Source organism: Dipodomys merriami, unplaced genomic scaffold, assembly GCF_024711535.1.
Source record: "Dipodomys merriami isolate MVZ:Mamm:240054 unplaced genomic scaffold, mDipMer1.0.p SCAF_45, whole genome shotgun sequence".
In the NCBI taxonomy this organism is placed as follows: domain Eukaryota; kingdom Metazoa; phylum Chordata; class Mammalia; order Rodentia; family Heteromyidae; genus Dipodomys; species Dipodomys merriami.
Window position 1 is genome coordinate 6,004,667 of NW_027206013.1, and position 21,112 is coordinate 6,025,778.

Here is a 21,112-nt window from a genome sequence, read left to right on the forward strand (position 1 = left end):
TACCTAACATGTATTTTTCAACTGAAGATACCCCTTCTGTACTCCTACTATATATGGGTACCCCAAATGCAAGTAAAGGACTGAATCTGATGCTGGCAAAATGAACACTGTTTAAATTTTAAAAATGTCAGTGTTCATAAACACGTATAAACCACAAAGGCTTTTTTTCTTTGTTCAAGGATTGGTAGTTACTCCATTCAGATCCTCTCACTTGTACACCTATGTGGTCTTGAATTCCCTCTGATTAAACTGCTTTTTGCTTTTAGTGCTGATAATCCCCACCCCCACCCCCTCTTGGATGCCTCCCCACGGAATTCTTTCTGTACTCACACAAATGAAAATGGAAGAGATGACCAAGAAAAAAAAAATCCCCTAGGGATGGCAGCTATGCAGGTCTCAAATGGATCCACTGCCCGGGCACAACCCGAACTTCTCTGCCTCTTCTTCCCTTGGCTGAGTTCCTGTCTTGGCTGTGGGTGAGTGATCTTGCAGGGCATAGGAGGCTTAGGACCCAGGGGGCGCCTTGTGGCAGAAAAACACCTCGCAGCGCTGCAGCGAGCTAGCTGGGAAGCTCCCAGTTCTAAAGAGAGGCTGTTTACCAGAACAAGCATAACAAGGGCTGGTCTGACTGCAAGACTGAGACTGGGAGGCAAAGCTACTGCCAAAAAGGACCCCAGTTGAATACTGGTTGTCCGGATCACCTATACCACAGGAGGAGGGGAGGATGCTGTTGATCTGGGTACAAACATTCCTCCTCAGCACCACGCTCATAACAGATGCCTACGGATCTGGAGGTGAGATTACAATCTTTTCCTTTCTTGCAGGAACTTAATAAAGAAGACTGGATACAGCTCCCTACCCCCTACCTCCGATTTCTCCCAAATGGCCAGGATAATGGGAAACAAATCTAGCTGCTGTTGTTGTTTTTGTAGCTATGAAAGCTATTTCTCCCTCTGTCTCTTCTCTTCCTTGCTAGGGGCATATAGCTCCATCTTTGCCATTAAGAACAAAGGCAAGTAGCCACTTTCTCTTTCTCTTTTCTTCATCAGGAGTAGATGGAGCTTGGGAGTGCATTGCCCACCCCAACCCTTGCACCCTAAATCCTGGCATTTTGAAGCCTCTCGTATAGTGTGGTTAGGGTGCAGATCGTCCATCCCCAGCCTCCTCCTGCAGAAGCAATGGGAGATGAGAGTCGCATCCAGTTAGTGAGGAGCCAGATTCCCTCTGGCTTGAGGCTCTCTCGAGAATCAAGGTTTTGGCAGAATTCTCTTGGGAGGGAAGGGTCCCCTGTTAGAACTGACACTAGGTGGCCGTGTCCATGGAGGAGAAAACGGGATGAGTTTATGTAACATGGACATTGCAACACAGGGATGACTTTCAAGTCTGGCTGTCCACCAATCCTCAAAGGTCCCACCATCTACCTCCACCTTCAGCCAGGCCACTTCCTCCAATCTACAAAGTTCCAGAGTGGCAGCCTCCTTACACTTGGGCAAATTTAAATAACTAAAAACAAACGAAGAGCTACCATCGTCCTGGGAGCGCCGGGTGGGGGCCGGGCGCCCTTCTTTCCACTGGGCACCTCAGCGAGCCTTTGAGGGGGTGCGGGGGAGCTCTCCTGAACGCCATGCTCCTCGCCTTCTGTGGGTCACCCCAATCCAAGAGTCCTGAGGGGGGTCTTTGGGGCTGGGGGCCTGTTCCCCACAGGCTGCTTCTGGGACAACGGCCACCTGTACCGGGAGGACCAGCCCTCACCCGCGCCCGGCCTCCTCTGTCTCAACTGGAGGGATGCGCCGGTCGGCCGGGCCCTGGCCACAGCCCCGGAGTTGGGTGAGTGCTCCCCCGGGGAGCCGGGGGCCGGGGGGGCGGCGGCATCCAGGCCCGGACCCGTGAACTCACTCACGGCGCCCACTTTCTCCTCACAGGCATCGACCACCACAACTACTGCCGGAACCCAGACCGGGATCCCCGCGGGCCCTGGTGTTACATCAGCAGCGAGGCCGGTGCCCCTGAAAAGCGACTTTGCGAGGACCTGCATTGCCCAGGTACGCGTGCCCGCCTCAGGTTCTCCGCCGCCCTCGGCCCCCGCGGGCTTCCGGAAGCTCCGCGCGCCTCAGCGCTGGGCGTCTGGGGGGCGCTTGACAAGGAGCCGCGGGTTACACCCCGAGCGCACGTGCGGCCGCACGACGCTAGTCCCGCCCCCTGCGCCTCATGATTGGTCAGAACTGTCTCCAGGCCGCAGAGTTCCAAACCCATTGGTCGCTGATGCCGCTCCGAGTGAGCTCATCTTCCCCGAGCGCTTGTAAACAACCGTGGGAGGCCGGCCGGGTGGGTCCGCCGCGCGCGCCGCCGTCTGTCATCCTTGGTGGGGCTTCTTGTGTGCTAGGCTTATTATGGCTCACAAGACCCGGAAGGGGAAGAAGCTGTTTCAGGGATCTGAGCCACTGAGAACTTGCTGGGGACTTAATCAAAGGCGATGGCAGAGTTCATATTTGGATTTAACCCTGAGACTGACGCCTGTAATCCTAGCTATTCAAGAGGCTGAGATCTGAGCCAGCCCTGGGCAGGAAAGTCCGTGATACTCTTCAATTAACCACCAAAAAAGAAAAGCCAGACTGGAGCTGTGGATCAGGTGGTAGGTATAGCACCAGCCTCCACCGAAGTGGAGCTCAAGTGGTTGAGTGCTAGCCTTGAGTGAAAAACCTCAGGGACAGCGCCTAGGCCCCGAGTTCAAGCTCAGTACTGGCACTAAATGACTAAATAAATGCATAAGTAAATGAAAGCTGGTTTCCAGTGGCTCATACTTGTAATCCGAGCTACTCAAGAGGATGAGATCTGAAAATCGTAGTTCAAAGTCAGCCAGGGCAGGAAAGTCCATGAGAATCGTTTTCTCCAGTTAACCACCAAAAAGCAGTAGAGCCGTAGATCAGGTGGTCCAGCACCAGCCTTGAGTGAAAAAAGCTAAGGGACAGCTCCCAGGCCTAGAGTTCAAGCCCCAGGAACAGAACACACACACAAAAAAAGAAAGCAGGGGCTGGGAAGGTGGCTCAGTGGTAGAGCGCTTGCCTTGCATGCATGAAGCCCTGAGTTCGATTCCTCAGCACCACATAAGCAAAAAGAAAAAAGCTGGAAGTGGTGCTGTAGTTCAAGTGGTAGAGTGCTAGCCTTGAGCTGAAGAGCTGAGGGACAGCGCCCAGGCCCAGAGTTCAGGCCCCACAACCAGACCCCCCCCCCCCACAAATGAAAGCAGACGTTCATGAGTACCAAATTTTCCTCAGATTAAATGGACTAATTAAGGTAAGGCAACAAAAGCATGAGATTGTCTCCTGGAGGTGGGGAGAAGATGGCAACTAAGCTGGATCTTGGAAGATAGCAAAGATTTGAAGAGAATGGCCTGACTCTTTCAAGACTAAATCTTGCCTCTGGGGCAGGGTTTGATTTGAGCATGGCCGAACATTCTAAGGTGCATCTCCCCATATTGGTCAGCACTTAAGTCCAGGTTCAGCTTTAGCTGTGGAATTCACGCAAGGCAGTCTCTTATGTGAGCTCTTTCTCATCTCATCTCCAGCAACCACTTCCCAGGCAGCCCCAACCTCTACAACAGAGCCAGAAGAACCATCTGAAGAAGTGTCAGATGACCAGGAGGTGCAGGCATTCCCTCCTGCCGACGCCCTGCCAGCCAGGAGTGAAGCAGCTGCAGTACAGCCAGTGATTGGGATCAGTCAGCGGGTTCGGATGAGTTCCAAAGAGAAAAAGGACCTGGGAACTCTGGGTATGGTTGCCTCTACCACTGCCCTTGTTGGGACTCATCAACTGATGTCATTTACCGATTTTCTGGGTTGTGGCTAATGGGATTTTTTGTTGTGTCCTTGGCAGGCTCTGTGCTGGGCATTACCATGATGGTGATCATCATTGCCATTGGAGCCGGCATCGTTTTGGGCTACACCTACAAGAGGTCAGTAGCTTCTCTTCTGGGTTTATGGGAGGAGGTGAATAGATTGGTACATTTCTTTTTTTTTTTTTTTTAAGAATGTGGATTGGTACATTTCTTTGTGGCTTTCTTAACCTAAAATGAAGTAAGGAGTTAAGGAAAGAGAAAAAAAAAAGCCAATGATGTGAAGACCCTTTCCTTTGATACCCTTGATTTTTTTTTAACTTTGACTTATTTATTAACAACAACAGTGCATCAAACTGCAACCAGCACAGCCAAACCATGAGATACATTCTTAGTGATCAATTGATACCCTTGATTTTTCACCCAAAAGTCTTTTTTATTGGGCTTGAACTTAGGGCCTGGCTATTGTCCCTTAACTTTTTTTTTTTTTTTTTTAAATTGTGAAAATACTGTACAGAGGGGTTACAATTACATGGGCAAGATAATGAGTACATTTCTTATCAAGCATTGTAGCCTCCTCTTTTGCTTCCCCTTCCCATCCCTTCCCATCCTCCCCCCCCCACCCAACCCCCCCCTTTAACTTTTTTGCTTAAGGCTGGCCTCTTCACCACTGAAGCTAGAATTCTACTTACTTTTTTTTTTTTTTGGTGGTTAATTGGAGATGGAAGGAAGTAAAAGTCTCATGGACTTTCTTGAAAAGCTCAGGCTGGATTTGAACTGTGATCCTCATATCTCAGCCTAGGATTACAAGTATGAGCTACTACCAGCTCCTGACTTTTTTTTTTTTTTTTTTTTTGTGACAAATGAGGGAACCTTTTTCAGAAAGGTAAAGTGACTTGTTCAATGCCATATTGCCTGGCAATGGCCGAACCTGTGTTCAAATCCATATCCTTTGGTAACAAAGCTCTTGTTATCTAATCTCAGAGGGAAATGTGTAGTCCTATAGAAATTAGGCTGGACATTTAGTTCAGGGATCTGGAAATGGAATTCTTTTTGTGAATTCCAAAATCCTTCTACTGGAAAAGATTTCCAACCTTTTGGAGTTGCATTTGGGGCTTAAGCATAATGAGGTGTCTCTTCTAGAGTAAGAAGGGAAAAAATGAATTGGAAAAGTGAATCTAAGGTCATGAGCTAGTGGCTCATGTCTGTAACTCCAGTGTCTTAGCAGGTAGAGAACAAGAAGATCAAAGTTTGAGGCCAGCCCAGGCGAAAAAGTTAATAAGATTTCCATCTCAGTCAATAAGCCAGGGGCTGGTATGGTAGTTCATGCATGTAATACTACTTAGGAGGCTGAGATTCAAAGGATACTGGTTCAAAACCAACCTATGCTGATAGACTTATTTTCCCCTATTAACCAACAAAAAGCAGGGATAGAGGTATGATCAAGTGAAAATGCACAGTTGAGCCAGTGTGAGGCCTTGAGTTCAAACCCTAGTACTGCCAGAAAAACAAAACAAAATAAAACAGTGTGCAGTTGCCTGTACTTGTCATCCTAGCCACTTAGGAGACATAAGTGGGAGGATTGTGCATTCATGTAAGATGATACTTGAAAAATAAAGCAAAAAGGGCTGGGATTTAGCTCAAGTGGTAGCAAGTGAAAGGCCCTGAATGTATCCCCAGTATGGTAAGTAAGTAATCAAAAGATCTGGGGACTTGGATTTCTATATAGGTCTGGGTTTTAAAACTCAATAGTACGAATAAGACAGATAGAAAGACAGAGGAAGCTGAGCCATTACCTGCAGCCGAGGCAGCAAGAAAGAAATGCTTATTTATTTATTTATTTTGGTCTGTCATGGGGCTTGAACTCCCCCTGGGTGCTGTCCCTGAGCTCTTCAGCTCAAGATGAGTGCTCTGCCACTTTTACCACAGTGCCACTTCTGGTTTTCTGGTGGTTAATTGGAGATAAGAGTCTCATGGACTTTCCTGCCTGGGCTGGCTTTGAACCATGATCCTCAGATATCAGCCTCCTGAGTAGCTAGGATTACAGGGGTGAGCCACCTGCACCCAGCTAGGAATGCTTATTTTGAAAGGTCTGAAATGCCATGTGGGAAAGCTGCTCAAATTCAGTGATGAGTGATAAGAAACAAGTCATTTTTATAGTGCTAGGCGACATTGCAGAATTATTTGCTGTTCTTGGGTAAAGTCAGGGGATTGAACTCCCAGCCCTCTGGTCTGAGAAGTCTTCCTGTAAGGAAGCAAGGGATATAGTGGCCTGCATTTCCCCCTCTCAGAACCATGTATGACCCACAGTCTAGGGAGATCCGCTCAGCAGCATATAAACCTAGAATGTGCTTAGAGGTGCTAACATATGACAAAGGGAGTAATCCAACAATAGTGAACATTTACCGTAGGCCTTACCTGGCTTCAAATTTTTTGCATATTCCAATATATTTCTCAGATGATGATGATTTGTGCTTTTGCTGGGGCTTGAACTCAGGGCCTGGGTACTGTCCCTGAGCTTTTTTTGCTCAGGGCTATCACTTGAGCCACAATACCACTTCTAGCTTTTTGCTAGTTAATTGGAGATAAGAGTCCCACAGGCTGGTGGCTCATGCTTATAATCCTAGCTACTCAAGGAGGCTGAGATCTCAGAATCGTGGTTCAAAGCCAGCCTGGGTAGGAAAGTCCGTGAGACTCTTATCTCCAGTTAACCACCAGAAAACCGGAAGTGGCGTTGTGGCTCAAGTGGTAGAGTGCTAGCCTTGAACTGAAAAGCTGAGGGACAGCACTCAGGCCCAGACTTCAAGCCTAGCAAGCAAAAAAAAAAAAGACTCTCATGGATTTTCCTTCCTGGGCTGACTTTGAACCATGATGCTCAGATCTCAGCCTCCTGAATAGCTAGGATTACAGTTGTGAGCTACCAGTGCCTGGGTCTTTTGAAAAGAAATTATTGAATATCTTCATTGTTATTATGAAAGTGATATCCTGAAGAGTGATTGTTTCATAAGTCAGGTAATGAGTACATTTCCTTGTGGACAATGTCACCCTTTCCCTTGGTCTCTCCCAGTTTTTCCCTCCTGTCCCCATGCACAAATTGTTCATTATCAATATGGTGTCTAGTGAGTACCACTGCTGCATTTGTTCACCCTTTGTCCCTCTTCACAGTTACTCTTAAGAAGTAAATGCTTTTGTTGTTCCTCAGATGAGGAGACTGAAGAGCATGTACACCTTGCTTGAGGTTATATTGCTAGCTTTGGGTGGAGAGAAGTTGTGCCTGCCACTCATACCTATCTATCTATGTGACTCTGGGAAAGTTCCTTCTACTTTCTATGCTGTCTTGGGACGAAGGCAGGCAACGGTGTCACTCAGCACATGGCCCATAGTAAATGGTAGGTCAACAACAGCTGTTTTCCTTTTGTATAAAGCATGAGTGCTGGATGAGTGCTTCCCAGGCCCCCATTCCTTCTCTGATTTTCTGTGATTCAGGAAGCAGCGGTCCAGAGAAGGGAAGTATTGACCTGAGTGGGCATCCGGACTCCCAGACTGAGGTTGTGGCCTGCAGTGAGATGGTTGGCATGGCAGGTCCAGTGACATCTGCTTACTTGGTTCCGAGAGAGACATAGAGGAAATGGTGTCATGGGCTATGCCCATACAATTCATAGTCAGACCCTTCATGTTGGCTGAGTTTACCCCTTGAAATATTTCCTCCATTCTCAGCCACTGGATAATGTTTGGCTGTCCTCCAATCTGACAATTTCCAGGCCTTGCTGGTGCTTGAACTTGATTATGATCTTAATTCTAAGCTCAACAATAAAGCCAGGTCTTTATTTATTTGTTTATTATTTTTCTAGATTCGCTCTGTTAGGTTGTCAAAGGCACTGCCCTGTGGCCTTGAATTTATTTTATTATAAATTCAGTGAAAGACACCAAGTCACCAAATTGCCTGATCATCAGCCACCAGGCCACCCTTGTCCTTTGCAAACATGCTCTGAGAACAGTTTGTACAACAGGAAACCACATGTAGGCTAGAGAGAAGCTCTCGGCTCCCCACTCCCTTCCCAGAGAACAAAGTGTCAGGTGTTTTCTGAACCTGCCTGTTAAATGGCAATACATTTCCCCTTTACATCTACCCACCCACTCACCAGTTTATTTATTTATTAATTTTTGTTCCATTCCTGTAGCTTGAATTCAGAGCCTGAATGTTGCCCCTGAGCCTCTTTTGCTTAAGGGTAGCTCTCTACCACTTCAGCCACTCTTCACTTGTGACATTTTTGGTAGTTTCGTGGAGATAAGAGTCTCTCACACTTTCCTGCTTAGGCTGGCTTCAAAATCTCAGGCCCCTGAATAGTTAGGATTACAGGTATGAACTACTTCACCCAATGTTATTAATTGTGTCTAAGCCATAAGATATCAGGTCATAATCACAACAGCAGCCTGCCTTTCTATCTTCCTTCCTTCCTTCTCTTCCTCCTTCCTTCTTTCCTTCTCTCCCTTGCTTAGTTTCTCCAGCTTGGGGGCTGAGAAGGTGAGGCCAGCTATGGACACTGTTATTGCTGTTATTTCTTCTATGGGCCAGCACAAAGGATCATGGGGAGTGAGGGAAAAGCCAATGGTAACCCAAGTAATCTGTGATATTGGCTGGGTGTCCTCCCCAGGCCTGCTTAAACCCTGTCCTGGGAGAGGCTCAGGTTGGAGCCAGTTTCTCCAAGTATCTGTGTGCTGTGGCCTTCTAGCCAGAGTGTGTTCCATTCAAGGCTCCATTGCCTCCAACCCTGTAAAATTATAGTTCCCAAAATGTTGGGTTCTGGGACAAGGCATCAATCAGAACTTGTGCTCATCAAGCACTCTACCACTTGAGCCATGTTCACAGCCCTTTTCACGTTAGTTACTCTTGGGAACTGAGTCTTGCCATCTTGTGTATATCTTGCATAGCTGGGATGACAGGCATGGTACCCATGACCAGCTATTGGTTGAGATGAAGTCTTGTTAACTCTTTGCCCAGGCTAGCTTCAAATCATAGTCTTCCTAATACCACCTCCCTAGTAGTTGGGATTACAGATGTGAGCCACTGCACCCAGCTGTGGTTTCTTTCTTTCTTTCTTTTTTTATTATTTGAAAGTCAAAGAAGGGTTGGAGGCGTGAGTCAAACGGTAGAGTGTTAGCCAATGAGTGAAAGCGGTGGGTACGGAGTTTGAGTTCCAATCTCAGACTTAAAAACAAAAAGAATGAAAGTGAACAACACTCTACATTTGGAGAGAGAACCAAGAGAGGACCAAAGAGAAAGAGAAAGCACAGAATAAGTACTGAAGTTCTTTTTTTTTCTGCTGATCTTGGGGCTTGAACTCTGGGCCTGGGCGCTGTCCCTCAGCTCTTGAGCCACAGTGCCACTTCTGGATTTCTGTTGGTTAATTGGAAATAAGAGTTTTATGGCCTTTCCTGCCCGGGCTGGCTTTGAACTGTGTTCCTCAGATCTTAGCCTCCTGAGTAGTTAGGATTACAAGTGTGAGTGAGCCACCAGCGCCCCGGCCAAGTACTGTAGTTCTACTATACTCTTTGCTAAGCCTCACTTACCATCCTGGAAGCGCTATCACATTGTTGTTGGTTTTTTCACTTTTTTTGGTCAGTCATTGGTCTTGAACTCTGGGCCTACATGCTGTCCCTCAGCTCTTTAGCGCAAGGCTAGCACTACCACTTGAGCTGCAGCGCCACTTCCAGTTTTCTGGTACTTAATTGGAGATAAGCGTCTCACAGACATTCCTGCCTGGGCTGGCGTTGAACCACGATCCTCAGATTCAACTTCCTGAGTAGCTAGGATCAGGGGCGTGAGCCACTGATACCTGTCTTCTCACATTGCTTTACAGTGAGCAACTGAGGCCTAGACAGGAAGGTATGTCTAAAGACAAATGTCACCAAAAGTCCACCAAGATCCTCAAACTTCTTGGAAATTTGATTTTCAAAAGACCATAGGAAAAATAGAAACTTTCCCCCAAAATGTCTGGGTTTAGAAGTCAAAAAAATCAACTAGGAGCTGGGAAGGTGGCTCAGCGGTAGAGTGCTTGCCTCATATGCATGAGGCCCTGGGTTCGATTCCTCAGCACCACATAAACAGAAAAGGCCCGAAGTGGCGCTGTGGCTCAAGTGGTAGAGCGCTAGCCTTGAGCTGAAGAGCTCAGGGACAGCGCCCAGGCCTAGAGTTCAAGCCCCATGACGGACAAAAAAAAAAAAAAAAGAATCAGCTATGTGCTGGTAGCTTATGCCTATAATCCTAGCTATTTAATAGGCTGAAATTTGGTGGACTATAATTTGAAGCTAGCCCAGGCCAAAAAACAAAACAAAACAAAAGTCCTATAGATTTCAACTCTGATAAATCAGCAAAATGCTAGGCTGAAAAAATAGCTCAAGTGGTAGAGCATGAGCTGTCATCAAGAAACCTGAAGGTAGCTGGGTGCCGGTGGCTCACGCATGTAATCCTAGCTACTCAGGAGGCTGAGATCTGAGGATCTCGGTTCAAAGCCAGCCCAGGCAGGAAAGTCCGTGAGACTCTTATCTTTTTTTTTTTTTTTTTTTTTTTTGTCGGCCGTGGGGCTTGAACTCTGGGCCTGGGCGCTGTCCCTCAGCTCTTCAGCTCAAGGCGAGCGCTCTACCACTTGAGCTACAGCGCCACTTCCGGTTTTCTGGTGGTTTATTGGAGATAGGAGTCTCAGGGTCTCTCCTGCCCGGGCTGGCTTTGAACCGCGATCCTCAGATCTCAGCCTCCTGAGTAGCTAGGATTACAGGCGTGAGCCACCAGCGCCCGGCTGAGACTCTTATCTTCAATAAACCACTAGAAAACTGGAAGTGGCATTGTGGCTTAAGTGGTAGAGTGCTCACCTTGAGCTGAAGAGCGCAGGGACAGTACCCAAGCCCAGAATTCAAGCTCCACGACTGACAAAAAAAAAAAAAAAAAAGAAACCTCAGTGGTAAAGTGCTTGCCTCGCATGCATGAAGCCCTCGGTTTGATTCCTAAGCACTACATAAACTGAAAAAGCCGGAAGTGGTGGGGTGGCTCAAGTGGTAGAGCGTTAGCCTTGAGCTGAAGAGCTAAGGGACAGCGCTAGACCCAGAGTTCAAGCCCCACAACCGACAAAAACTGAGCTTAAGGATCTGAGTTCAAGTCCTAGTACCTCTTCCCCCTACCCCTCCCTGCCACACAAATCTGGTTTTAGAGCTGCCATCAATTTTAGATGTGATAATTGACAAGCAATTTACCTTTTCTTTTCTTTTCTTTCTTTCTTTTTTTTTTTTTTTTTCTTGTTGGTTGTGGGGCCTGAACTCTGGGCCTGGGCGCTGTCCCCAAACTCTTCAGCTCAAGGCAAGCACTCTATCCCTTCAGCCATAGAAAAAGCCACTTCGGGCTTTTTCTGCTTATGTGGTGCTAAGGAATTGAACCCAGGGCTTCATGCATGCAAGGCAAGCACTCTACCATTGAGCTACCTTCCCAGCCTCTTTTTTTTTTTTTTTGCAATTTACCTTTTGTGTGCTTCAGTTTACTCATCTATTAAACAGGGACAGGGAATTAGATATACTGATTCTTAGTTCTGGTGTTTCCTTTAAGGCTCATATTGCCCAGTGGTGTCTATATTGATTCAAATCCCAGTTCTGCCATTTGCTCCAACAGATGATGTAAGTTCTCTACATCTGCTTTTTCATTTCCGCCTTTTATTTTTTTTGATGCCAGTGCTGGGGCTTGAATTCAGGCTTCAGACTATCCCTGAGTTTTTGTGCTCAAGGCTAGTGTTCTACTACTGGAACCACAGCTCCGCTTCTAGCTTTTTTGGTGGCTAATTGGAGATAAGAGTCTCATGGACTTTCCTACCCAGGCCGGCTTTGAACTGCATTTCTCAGATCTCAGACTCCTGAGTAGTTAGGATTATGGGCGTGAGCCACAGGTGCTCTGCTGCTTTTTCATTTGTGAAAGAGATCGTAATAGACACCACCAGAGGTTTGTTGTAAGGACGGAATTAGTGTGGTTGGAGCTATAGCCCGTGCCTTGGGAAGTCTGCCTTGTGCAGCGCGGTGGCATAATAGCCTATTTTCACGGAAGAAGCCTGCTCTGTCTAGTGGAGCTGGGGGAGAGGAAGTCGGCAGCACGGCAGGCAGCAGTTGCATCCACACCTGCTCTCTCTGGCCAGCCTAGCTAGCTCTCTTTCCCAACCCTGGAGCAGTCATTAATTATTGCCCTGCTTGAACTCTGCCAGAGGCCTTGGCTAATGGATGGGGAGCTTCCCCTTGGCTGGGTAGGGTGGGCAGGCAGCAGGCTTCCTCTCAGGGGAGGAAGGGCTGAAGATGGGGGTGGACTGGTTGCTCAGCTGGGCTGGATCTTTGTTCTGGTCGTTCTTCAGCCCCCTCGGGCTCATCTGGCCAGACTATACACTTGGGTAGTTCCCTGCTCCTGTTATGAACAGCAGTGTCTTAACTAGCTCTGAAGGGAGCTCCTATTTTTTTTTTTTTTCTGATAAAATGGGGAGGGAAAAACAAGTAAGGCAACACTCCCCCACCCCTTTTGGGAGAGGAGCTGAGTCAGTGAATAAGCCTTTTGTTCTTTCTTGGCCGCCAGACAGCTGCCACAGGCCGTCCTGCACGCGCAAGGGAGTGTGGGAGGTGGTGGCTGGGCTTCCTGATGGTCAGTGCCTTGTGGCCGCTCTCCCATCTCCCAAGGAAGCTGAAGCAGCCGCTCCAGGGGCACCATTATCAGCGGGACACGTAGCATTACAAATCCTGACTAGCCCCAGCATCTGCTTCCTTTATCTATGGCAGTTTTTCCAACCCTGTTCTGCCTGATTACTACAAATTGACAACCCCTCCACCCCCAAGACTTGTGTCCATTAGCAGCAACTCAGTGGCCCACAGCTGTAATTTAGTAAAGGAAGTAGCTGGCCAGGCGCTTGGTGGCGCATGCCTGTAATCCTAGCTACGCAGGAGGCTGAGATATGAGGATTATGGTGTAAAGCCAGCTTGGGCAGGAAAACCTGGCAGGAAAGTCCATGAAACTCTTATTTCCACTTAACCACCAGAAAACTGGAAGTGGCGCTGTGGCTCAAGTGGTAGAGGGCTAGCCTTGAGCTGAAGAGCTGAGGGACAGCACCCAGGCCCAGAATTCAAGCCCCACAACCAACCAAAAAAAAAAAAAAAGAGGTAGCTGAAGAAGGGAGGATTAAACTCCAAAGTCTCAGTTTCTTCATCTGTAAAATGGGGAGAATATTATCTTAACAAGGTTGGAAATTAAAAGATAGTTTAGCTAGGCGTCCATGGCTCACGCTTGTAATCTTAGCTACTCAGGAGGCTGAGATCTGAGGGTTGCAGTTCAAAGCCAGCCAGGACAAGAAACTCCGTGAGACTCTTATCTCCAATAAACCACTAGGAAACCGGAAGTGGTGCTGTAGCTCAAGCAGTAGAGCACTAGCTTTGAGCTGAAGAGCTGAGAGATAGTGCTCAGGCCCAGAGTTCAAGCCCTATGACCTACAAAAAAAAAAAAAAAAAAAAGATGGTGTGTATTTGAGATACATGGCAGCTAGTAGGTACCTCTACTCATCCTGACAGATGGAAAGACCCACTTCTTGGTAATTTGGTAGGTACCCAGGAAGTTGTTGAGTTTCTGGTTTTCTTCCTCCAGCCCCTTCAAGTTTGAAGTTCAGGCCTTGGTAAAAGACACTTGTTTACTCCTTTTATAAAGTTGCCTTTTGATCTTTTTGTTGGCTTGTGGGCTCTCTTACTAAAATTAAGTCTAGATTTGTTCCCTGTATGGACAGCTTGGAAGAATCTGGCTTTTATTTTCTTTCTTTTGTGCCAGTACTGGGGCTTTGAACTCAAGCTCTCATGCCTTTGCTTAGCCTTTTGTTTTTGTTGGTCATGTGGCTTGAACTGGCAGTCTGGGTGCCGTCCCTCAGCTCTTTTTGCTCAAGGCTAGCACTCTACCACTTAGAGCCTCTGCACCACTTCCAGTTTTCTGGTGGTTAATTGGAGGTAAGAGTCTTACAGACTTTCCTACTTGGGCTTAGTTTGAACCGCAATCCTCAGATCTCCTCCTGAATTGCTAGGATTACAGGTGTGAGCTACCAGTGCCGGGCTCTGGCTTTTTCATTCAAGGCTGACACTATACCACTTGAGCCAGAGCTCACTTTTTTTTTTTTTTTTTACTGGCTAACTGAAGATAAGAGTCTCATGGATTTGTTTATCCTGGGCTGGCTTCAAACTGCAATCCTTATATCTTAGCCTTTTGAGTGGGTAGGATTGCAGGTATGAGCCACAGTGCTCGGCTTAGCATCTGGCTGTTTCATTAGGGAGGTTGGGCTTTCTTCTGGGCAGTGGCAACTGATGACTGCTAAAGACTGGGTGTCAGGATGTGACTTGGGGAAAACACTTGGTCCCCATAGCCCTTTCCCCATGGATACTGGGCCTCCATTTCCCCTCTGGAGTGGCTTTGCTGTGGGAGTTGGTGGCCTTTGGTACAGAGGCTCATGAGAAGGGTTTGGGTGAGGATCCTTCGCTTGTGTGTTCAGAAACTCTGTCATCCACAGGCCCTCAGAGTGACTCAGGGGGATGAGTTCACAAATCTTGTCCCCTGTAGCCTCACAATGAGACACAGGCCATCAGCCTAGGCCATGTGAGGGATGTCACAGAATGTTCAGGGCCCTGGAGATGACCACGTCCAACTCCTTAATTTCCAGATGATGAGATTAAGGTCCAGAGGAGGGAATTACTGAGGTCATAAAAACAATACTTGCCTGGGCCAGTCAGTACCAGTTTTCTTGAGAAACCAAATTAAGATAACATTGTTTAGGGAGTCAAGTCATCCAGGAGAAAATAGCCCAGCCTCCTGAGTGTTTACCACAGCTTCACTCTTTTTTTTTCTTTCTTTTTTTTTGGGTCTGGTCATGGGGCCTGAACTCTGGGCCTGGGCGCTGCCCCTCAGCTCTTCAGCTCAAGGCTAGCGCTCTACCACTTGAGCCACAGCGCCACTTCTGGCTTTTTGCTTATGTGGTGCTGAGGAATCGAACCCAGGGCCTCAGGCATGCAAGGCAAGCGCTCTCCCACTGAGCCACCTTCCCAGCCCCGCTTCACTCTTTTTCAAAATGATCCTCACAGTTGTTATCTTGTGTGAGACAATTGAGGAAAGCGAGGCACAGAGAAGCCATTTTGCCAAGTATCACACAGGCTGAGCTGGCCGTGTGCGGATACGGAGTGGAGAGCTGAGTGAGACGGGCTGCCTGTAATTCTAGCTAATCAGAAGGTTGAATTCTGTGCAATTCAAAGCCAGCCCGGGCAGGAAAATCAATCTCCAGTACACTACCAAAACAAGCCCGAAGTGGAGCTGGGCGTGGCTTCAGTGGTAGAGCAGCTTAGCCTTGAGCAAAAAAAGCTCAGGGACAAAGCCCAGGGCCTGAGTTCAGGCCTCAGGACTGGCACAAAAAAAGAAGGCTGAGATCCAGAGGATCATAGTTCAAAGCCACCCTGGTCAGAGATTCTATTTCCAAAGTAACTAGGGAAAAATCAGGCTGGAGGAATGGCTCAAATGGTAGAGCAAGCATGAGGCCCAGAGTTCAAACAGTGGAATTGAAAGAGAGAAAGAGAAAGACAGAGACAGATAAAAGACAATTAGAGGCACCTATGCAAACTCTCCCTTACTCTCCAATCCCCCGCCCTACCCATTTGGCCGAGCGATCTGTCTGTTTATAGCTATGTCCCTGGGGAGAGCTGAAAGTGGCCCCTGCCTTGTTTCACCAAGTCATCCATCAACCTGATGGTTTCAGGGCTTCTCCTGAGAGAATTTTTCCCTGATTAAGTCCAAGTTGTAGGCCTCAGAGGATTACTGCCCTGGGTTCTGGGTATTGGTTTTGCTCTTCAGTGTGCTAGGTACTCACCAAACCCTTTAGTTCGCACTGTGTGTGTGTGTGTGTGAAGTCTAGAGGGAAATGCACCTTACATGGACAGCCAGAGTAGGCTGCTCTACCATTTTTTTGAGGGATAACTTTAATCAGGTCAGAACATTGAGCTCCAGCCAGAGCCTAACAGAGTTGTTCTGAGCCCACCACATCCTCCAGAGCATTCCATCTTTGTCATTTCCTTGTTTAGAAAATGAGTAAGAGCTGGGCACCATATCTCAAGCCTGAAATCCCAGCTACTTGGGAGGCAGAGATATGTGTGTGTGTGTGTGTGTGTGTGTGTGTGTGTGTGTGTGTGTGTGTGTGTGTTGTTATTTGAGGCCAGTTCAGGCAAAAGAGAAGTTTATGAGACTCTATCACAACCAGCCAAGTGTGTGTGTGTGTGTGTGTGTGTGTGTTGTTATTTGAGGCCAGTTCAGGCAAAAGAGAAGTTTATGAGACTCTATCACAACCAGCCAAGTGTGTGTGTGTGTGTGTGTGTGTGTGTGTGTGTGTTGTTATTTGAGGCCAGTTCAGGCAAAAGAGAAGTTTATGAGACACAGTAGTACATGCCCCTTATTCCAGTGATTTTAGGGGTGGGGTGGGGTGGGGAAGGACAATCACAGCTCAGCTTGGCCCAAGTATAAAACAAGAGTCTACCTTAAAAATAACCAAAACAGCCAGGTACTGGTGGCTCATGCCTCGGATCCTAGCTAGTCAGGAGGCTGAGATATGGAAGTTTGTGATTCAAACAAAGCCAGCATACACAGGGAAGTCCACTAGACTACATTTTCAAATAACCTGCAAAAAGCCAAGTTGGCAGCAGGCTCAAGTTGAGCCACAACTCTACTTCTGGCTTTTTGGGTGGTTAATTGGAGATAAGAGGCTCATAGCCGGGCACTGGTGGCTCATGCCTATAATCCTAGCTACTCAGGAGACTGAGATCTGAGGATTACAGTTCAAAGCCAACCTGGGCAGGAAAGTCCATGAGACTCTTATCTCCAATAAACCACTAGGAAAAAAAAAATAGAAGTGGTGCTGTGGCTTAAGTGGTAGAGGCTAGCCTTGAGCTGAAGAGCTGAGGGACAGTGCCCAGGCCCTGAATTCAAGCTCCACGACTGACAAAAAAAAAAAAAAAAAAAAGTCTTAGGGACTTTCCTGCCCATGCTGGCTTTAAACTGTGATCCTCATATTTCACTCTCCAGAGTAGCTGAGGATTACAGGTGTAAGCAACGAGTACCTGGCTAAGATGTTAATTCTTAAGGTTGAGCTGAGACTAAAATGGGATAATTTGTAGGGCTGGGAAGGTCGCTCAGTGGTAGAGTGCTTGCCATGCATGTATTAGGCCCTGGGTTCCATTCCTTAGCACCACATAAGCAGAAAAAGCCTGAAGTGGTGCTGTGGCTCAAGTGGTAGGGTACTAGCCTTAAGCTGAAGAGCTGAGGGACAGCGCCCAGGCCCAGAGTTTAGGCCCTATGACTGACAAAAAAAAAAAAAAGGGGGATATTTTGTATATAAAGTTAAACAGTAGCACCATGGTCGGATTGGCTAACAGAATATCATGAGCATTCAAAGGCAATTAACAACTCGGAGAGGCCCAGAAAGTCTTGTTTCCCTTGACCTGAGTAGCCCTGATTTTCCCTATATGATTTGCATATGGTGTGTTTCTAGTCTAGCTCATACCTAGGACTTGGGGATAAGAAAGTCAGTTTTCTCATTCATCTTAGAGGTTGGGGCTGGAGCTGAGATAGTTCTCTGTGTTGGATGGAGCCCAGTTTAATCTTGCTCCATTAAGTCTGTTTTTTTTTTTTTTTTTTTGTCGGTCGTGGGGCTTGAACTCTGGGCCTGGGCACTGTCCCTCAGCTCTTCAGCTCAAGGCGAGCGCTCTACCACTTGAGCTACAGCGCCACTTCCGGTTTTCTGGTGGTTTATTGGAGATAGGAGTCTCACGGTCTCTCTTGCCCGGGCTGGCTTTGAACCATGATCCTCAGATCTCAGCCTCCTGAGTAGCTAGGATTACAGGCGTGAGCCACCAGCACCCGGCTAGTCTGTTTCTTTTACATTACCTCCACTGCTGTTATATGAGACTCAGACTGGCATCATCCTTAATTTGTAGATGGGAAAGCAGAGACCAGACGTGCAGGAGGAGCTCCTTATTGAGTTTAAAAGCAATCTGACTGAGGTCCTGAGTTAGTCAGTTCTGCTTAGGCCAATGTTTGGTTGATTGTAACCAGACAGACCTGTTCCTGTCTGGGCCTCAGGGAGTCGGCCCAGCCTGAATACCTGACCTTTTTAAAAAATTTTTTAAAATTATATATTTATTATCTTTAAGTTGTTGTACAACGCAGTTGCCATTCAACAACTGAATATGTCACCCTTTCAACATTTTCACCTATTCATCCCAAATCACTCTTTCCCTCACTTTTCTTCATTTTGTAGAATATACATTGAATTTATTTATTTATTTATTTATTTATTTATTTATTTATTTATTTATTTATTTGCCCATCCTGGAACTTGAACTCAGGGCTTGGGCACTGTCCCTGAGCTTTTTTGCCTCACGGCTAGCACTCTACCACTTGAGCCATAGCTCCACTTCCAGCTATTTGATGGTTAATTAGAAATAGTCACACAGACTTTCCTCCCCAGATCTCAGCTTCCTGAGTAGCTAGAATTACAGAGATGAGCCACTCACTGGTGCTGGGCTTCATTGAATTTTTTTTTTTTTTGTTATGGTGTGTGAACTCAGGGCCGAGGCACTGTCCCTGAGATTTTTCACTCAAGGCTAGCACTCTACCACTTGGAGGTTAGTTGGAAATAAGAGTCTTATGGACTTTCCTGCCTGGGCTGTCTTGGAATGATCCTCAGATCTCTGCCTCCTGAGTAGCTAGAATTATAGGTGTGAGCCACTGGTGATGGTTTATATGGAATTCTTTTTTTTTTTTTTTTTTTTTTTTGGTGGTTGTGGGGCTTGAACTCTGGGCCTGGGCGCTGTCCCTCAGCTCTTCAGCTCAAGGCAAGAGCTCTACCACTTAAGCCACAATGCCACTTCCGGTTTTCTGGTGGTTAATTGGAGATGAGTCTCATGGATTTTCCTGCCCAGGTTGGATTTGAACAATGATCCTCAGATCTCAGCCTGCTGAGTAGCTAGGATTACAGGTGTGAGCCACCGGTACCCAGCCTACATGGAATTCTTGGCTGTATTCTGCCCCCTTTTCTCTTCATTTATCTACTTACCTCCTCCCCCCGACCCCCCTTCTTGACCCTAGTCTACCCTTTTCAAGTACCCAACTTGTCCTTTTTTTCTCCTGCAGGGGGAAGGACTTGAAAGAGCAGCATGAGCAGAAAGTGTGTGAGAGGGAGCTGCAGCGCATCACCCTGCCCTTGTCTGCCTTTACCAACCCCACCTGTGAGATCGTGGATGAGAAGACCATCGTGGTGCACACCAACCAGACTCCTGTGGACCCGCAAGAGGGAAGCACCCCCCTCATGGGCCAGGCTGGCACCCCTGGGGCCTGAGCCTCTCCAGTGGGCAGAAGCCCGTGCAGATACTTGTGCAGGACAGCCCAACTTCCTACAGCTAGGAGGATCTACATCTTGTGTTGTGGTTACAGACTCTACCCCCACTAGTTTTTGTTTTATTTTTATGTTTTGGGAATCCTCGTGACAGAAGCAGGTAGCACTGTGGGCTGAGGGTGAGGCTGGGAAGAGTGCAATGTGTTCCTCCTCCATTCTTTGGAGCAGAGGATTTTTCCTGCCGGTGGAGATAGCAGCATAGCTTCCCACAGCCGTGCTGCTGACAAGGGCTTCCAAACATTGTCTGTGCCCCGCCCCCCCTCCAGATTTGAACCAGGGACAGACAAGGGGGGAGCTCTCCCAGACTCCTCTGTGCTTTACCATCTAAGATGGCCTACTCCACCTTTCCCGTTTGTTCTTCATGAGCTTGAATGGCGCACACTGTTATTCATAGTTAAGGTTAAGCAGGTCAGGAGGCAGCATTGAAAAAAAAAAAAATATATATATATATAGTTTTTTAAATATTTGAAAGGGAACTCCCTATTCTGAGAACCGGAAATGAGTTTGGATGAAAGCCAGAACTTTGGACTGAATGAGATCTAGGCTGGGGCTAGCGGGTGTGATCCAGCTCGAGGGCAGTATGTGCCTTGACAACCATGGGCCAGGCCTGGGCCCAAGGACTCTTCCTGTCTCATTAAGGAAAGGAAGGGAAGAATTGCACTAAACATTCCACTTAGGAAGAGGATAGAAAAGGATCTGCTCCTGCTTTAGGCCTCAGGACAGAATATGGGGCTGGGGGTGCCCTAAATCTTCTGGGGTGGACAGTGACCCCCCCCTTCATTTTGCACTGATAAGAGAGTAGCACCCATGGCAATGATATAACTTGGGTGTTTGTTGAGCAGCTGCTTAGAGGGGAACCTGGGAAATAAGCTCAGAGACAAGGAAAATAAAGCACTTCAGGGCTTGCCTTCCTTCTGTTGGGCCCTAGTTTGCAGGTAGCCCTGTGGCCCTACCACCACCACCACCACCACCACCAGGCCAGCACTTCCTACCATCTGCAAAATGGTCACAGAACCATTGGAAAGGATCTTGTTCTTCAAGCCTTTTGGATGTAGGGCCCTGGTAGGGAAAAGTGACTGCTCACAGGTAGAGAGCAAGCTACCGACATGGCCAAGAGAGCCCAGTTTCTGGAATTGCGTGTGGTTGTACGTACACAGCACTGTGCTCGAAGCTGAGGCTTCCAAGTTCTGATGTCACACTCGGAGGTCTTGGCAATGTTCCCCAGCCATAGGTCTTCCTGCCCAGAGCCCTGCCACTGCCTGATGTGGAGGAGGTGGGTGAATGGGGGGGGGGTGTCCATTCCTATCAGCAGGTTACTCCCAAGAGCCATTGCGAAGGGAACCTAGACCTCAGGTCTAGAGTCCCTTGGTGTTAGCGATGATGGAGATGAGAACATTACTGGTTTCTACTTTTCTATAAAAGCATTTCTCTGTATACATGTTTGATATACCTCATTCTGACACCTGTGTATAAAGTACAGGAAATTGCTCTGCATTTGACTTCTATAAAAAACAAGAAAAAAAACAAGCCTCCCATGTTGCCTACTTCTTGTGAGTTGTGGGAACTTCCCCTCACCCAGCACACCTGTGCAGTGAGGGCCAACCTTCTCTTCACCCACCCTGACCCTGGAACCAGTTGAAGAGTTGAACACTGCAGCCTCTGCATCCTGATTGTCCCTACCAGGAATCCTGCAGAGGCTGAAGCTACAGGAAGGACCAGTGCATGTGGGCTTCCCAAGGAGGGAGCGGGTCACTGCAAGTGTTCTCCCCTCCGGCAGTCTTTCCAAGGTAGAGGGAGTTGAACA

At 47.6% G+C, this 21,112-nt stretch overlaps 1 protein-coding gene across 3 annotated transcripts; it reads left to right on the forward strand.

The window, feature by feature from the left end:
- The first annotated feature begins 549 nt into the window (after positions 1-549).
- Pik3ip1 (phosphoinositide-3-kinase interacting protein 1) lies at positions 550-20,829 on the forward strand. Of its 3 annotated transcripts, none has more exons than XM_069994506.1 (7): positions 550-794; positions 1,705-1,827; positions 1,923-2,042; positions 2,527-2,632; positions 3,566-3,769; positions 3,874-3,952; positions 19,047-20,829. In XM_069994506.1, exons 1-7 carry the CDS (start codon positions 777-779, stop codon positions 19,249-19,251), a joined length of 855 nt encoding a protein of 284 aa, XP_069850607.1. In that variant the 5' UTR covers positions 550-776; the 3' UTR covers positions 19,252-20,829. The 3 variants fall into 3 exon arrangements, with proteins under 3 accessions (XP_069850607.1, XP_069850606.1, XP_069850608.1); XM_069994505.1 differs by lacking the exon at positions 2,527-2,632 and adding an exon at positions 825-1,012 and having other exon boundaries at positions 551-739; XM_069994507.1 differs by lacking the exon at positions 2,527-2,632 and having other exon boundaries at positions 554-794.
- Positions 20,830-21,112: the final 283 nt, after the last annotated feature.

Bases quoted from the DNA above. Each gene is read 5' to 3' on its own strand.
- Pik3ip1 (XM_069994505.1), top strand. From the start codon at position 883: ATGGCCAGGATAATGGGAAACAAATCTAGCTGCTGTTGTTGTTTTTGT. The intron at 1,828-1,922 runs GTGAGTGCTCCC...TTCTCCTCACAG, and splicing joins GGCCACAGCCCCGGAGTTGG to GCATCGACCACCACAACTAC. The intron at 3,953-19,046 runs GTCAGTAGCTTC...TTTCTCCTGCAG, and splicing joins TTGGGCTACACCTACAAGAG to GGGGAAGGACTTGAAAGAGC.